The sequence below is a fragment of the Phytophthora ramorum genome (genome assembly GCF_020800215.1).
Source record: "Phytophthora ramorum isolate Pr-102 chromosome Unknown Phyram_PR-102_s0004, whole genome shotgun sequence".
In the NCBI taxonomy this organism is placed as follows: Eukaryota; Oomycota; class Peronosporomycetes; order Peronosporales; family Peronosporaceae; genus Phytophthora; species Phytophthora ramorum.
The window spans coordinates 699224-701998 of record NW_027150650.1 but is presented as its reverse complement, the minus strand read 5'-3'; the positions used below and the strand labels follow the sequence as shown (position 1 = coordinate 701998).

General features: G+C 51.9%; 1 protein-coding gene across 1 annotated transcript; it reads right to left on the bottom strand.

Annotated features, from left to right (window-relative positions):
* Positions 1-307: 307 nt before the first annotated feature.
* Positions 308-1900, bottom strand: KRP23_4877 (uncharacterized protein; the record flags this gene model as incomplete). Its single annotated transcript, XM_067889885.1, has 1 exon — positions 308-1900. The coding sequence occupies one exon, from the start codon at positions 1898-1900 to the stop codon at positions 308-310; it is 1593 nt and encodes a 530-aa protein (XP_067746479.1).
* Between the last annotated feature and the right edge of the window lie 875 nt (positions 1901-2775).

The following is a 2775-nucleotide window of genomic DNA, read 5'->3' as shown; positions in this document are numbered from 1 at the left end:
TCAGGGACGTTTTCTTAGACGACGGTCTGACGACGACCTCCATTCCAGCTCGCCACCTCCGCAGACTCGGTATCATTTCCACGGTGAGGTTCTCCAGCGGTCTTCAGGACATCAGCAGTCTCTCCCACTGCGACCACCACCTCTGCGACCGCCACAAACACGGTGAGATGGCGTAGCACGACCTTGCACTGCTGGTGGAAATCCATGGTGATTGTATTTGTTCCTAAAACGCTCGCCATCTTGAAGCAGTGGTCCTTCCACATGCACAACGAGTGAAGGTATCGGTGGTGTGCTTGCGACTTGAGCCCTAATGAGGGCGGAGTGAAGGCATCGGTGATGTGCTTGCAGCTTGAGCCCTAATGAGGGCGTCCCGCATTCGCTGTTGTGCGTAGTGATCTTCTTCCGACAATTCATCGTAATTTTCATCTCCATCATCTTCACTAACGCTGCCACGATTTTCAATCTCTGTCTTAATCTCCTCCTTTGTCTGCGCGTAGCCATCGACAGCAACACTGATGAGTTCAATTATCGTCTTCACGCTTCTCTCCAGTGATTGCTTGATCTCTGCCAAGATATCGGCTGCAGGATCCCGAAGACGCTCTCCAATCACCTCTGTCACACCATGATTTACTTCAGCCTCTTTCGCTTGCAATTCGGCTTCACGTGCGTGCTCCACGGCCTGCAATTGACGCAATTCCGTTTCATTCGCTTGTAATTCAGCTTGTCGCTCGCGTTCCACGGCCTGGAGTTCCACGGCATGGAATTGGCGCTGCAAAGTAGTCATGCACTCGTCCACCTCCTTTCGCACAAGTTCCTTTGCGTCGTCACTGCGAAGTCCCTCACCTACTGACCCTTGCTTTAATTGAGCACGATCGCAGTGCTGCTGGAACTGATCCCGCAGAATGGAAGTTGCGTCTGCTTGGCGTTGAACTTGAAGTTGTATATCAGTCTGGAAGGACGTCAGTCCTCTCTGCACTTGTGCCTCGATACGTCGCTCTGATTTTATTGCCTCAGCCGCCACTAAATGCTTAACCGCGTCGAGTGCTGACTCTCCAGTTGAGATCACCGCGCTTGCACATACTTCTTGCCTTAGTTCATCGCGCGCGACTTGTAAACCCCTTTCTAGCGATTGTTCCACGTGGGCGTTTATGCCTGTCATGGACTTCTCCAAAAGCTCAAAAACGTGCTCGACAGATTTCTCGGAAGCGGTGCTCGCGTGCTGCCGTACCGCCGTCTGCTCCTCGACGAGCTGCTGGATCCGAGATGTAAGTATCTGGAAGATGTCGTCCATTTTGGCGGCCAGCTGAGTCTCCAGTAGATTGACTCTATTCGCTAGGGAGAATATTAGCGCATGGGACTCACACTGCATTTCACGCAGCGCATTGAAGAGCTTCTCCGTCACAGACGTTTTGATCTGCTCTCCAGCTTGCGCTTGCATCGCCATAAGCTGTTCACAGATGGCCGATTGAGTCGCCATCAGCTCTTCCTGGAACTGACCAGCTATTGCAAGCTGCTGATCCATTAGCTGCTTGATGCAGGTTTCGGTCGAGCCCTGAATGGCCATTAGAGCGGCGCTCTGGACATTACTCTGCCCTTCTTGCTGGGACTGCAGCATCGCGTGCCCCTCCACAAGATATCGCGTTTGCGCGAGAAAGAACCCCGCCAGTTTCTCGAGGTGTTCTTCAATACCAGGGAAAATGTTCGCCCCTGGTTTCTCTGCCACCACTAACGCCGACGCGGTGTCGCGACTTGGCCCTTCGGTCATGTTTTCGGTCTCATCATCAGGGTACTCAGCGTCGGCGCTTGGGCGGTCGTATATGTCTTCAACGTGATCGTCTTCGTCGCCTCGCGCAGCTTGAGCTTCCGCTTCTGCTTTCGCCTGGGCCCGGGTCAGTACCATGACGTCAGGAGCGGGGACTTGCTGGGGCGGACGGACTTGCTGGAAAGCGGGATTATATTTTACTTACGCCTGCAGAAGATCGTCGCTGAATAACGGCCAATTAAAAAATGGTCTTTTACACCCAATTGAAGCGCCGGAGAACGAGCAAATGCACCTGATATTCTCGTGCTCCCCCCCCAAAAGTGATCAGTGAGGTCGAATTGAAAAACCTCGCGAGCACTGCTCGTAAGGTTTTATTGCTCGCGGAAAAACCTCACGAGTCGTGCTCGTCATTTGCTCGTGGGGTGCTTGCTGTATCCTCCGATGTCTACCAAAAAAAAGCCAGCTGAAAATAAAATAGCTGATTGGTCAAAAATAACACCTGAGTCCTAGAAAAAGATCGATATTGTATAAAAAGACGAGTTAAAAAAAAAAATCAGTTCATTGTGATTACCTGAGCTCGACAGCTTCGAACCGTTGAAATCCCAACCCGGGGATGGTGCATGTTGAAGTGGCTATACTGAGCCACCTGCATATCTCGGCCCACGGGGGTTGTTACATGAGAAAAATCAAGAGAGGTAGCTGTAGGCGTAACCACCAGGAAAGGGCCTGGTGGTAGAATACAGCAGTTCCGCTTTCTCAAGACCCAGCTCACATCACCTTCCTCACCGCTAGTTATCTAGACTACACAGGATCCGATTTCCAACAGGGTTATGAGCCCAAGAGGACTCGTGTTTTAAGCTCAGCAGGATGAACAGCGAGACGAAGACTGAAGGGTTGCCATACGGCTGGGATGACAAGGACTGGCGGCGTTACAAGTGGATAATGAGGACGATCTTCCGGGAGCACGAGTTATTGGAGATCGCCGAAGGCAAGTTAACGCGTGCGGAACTAAC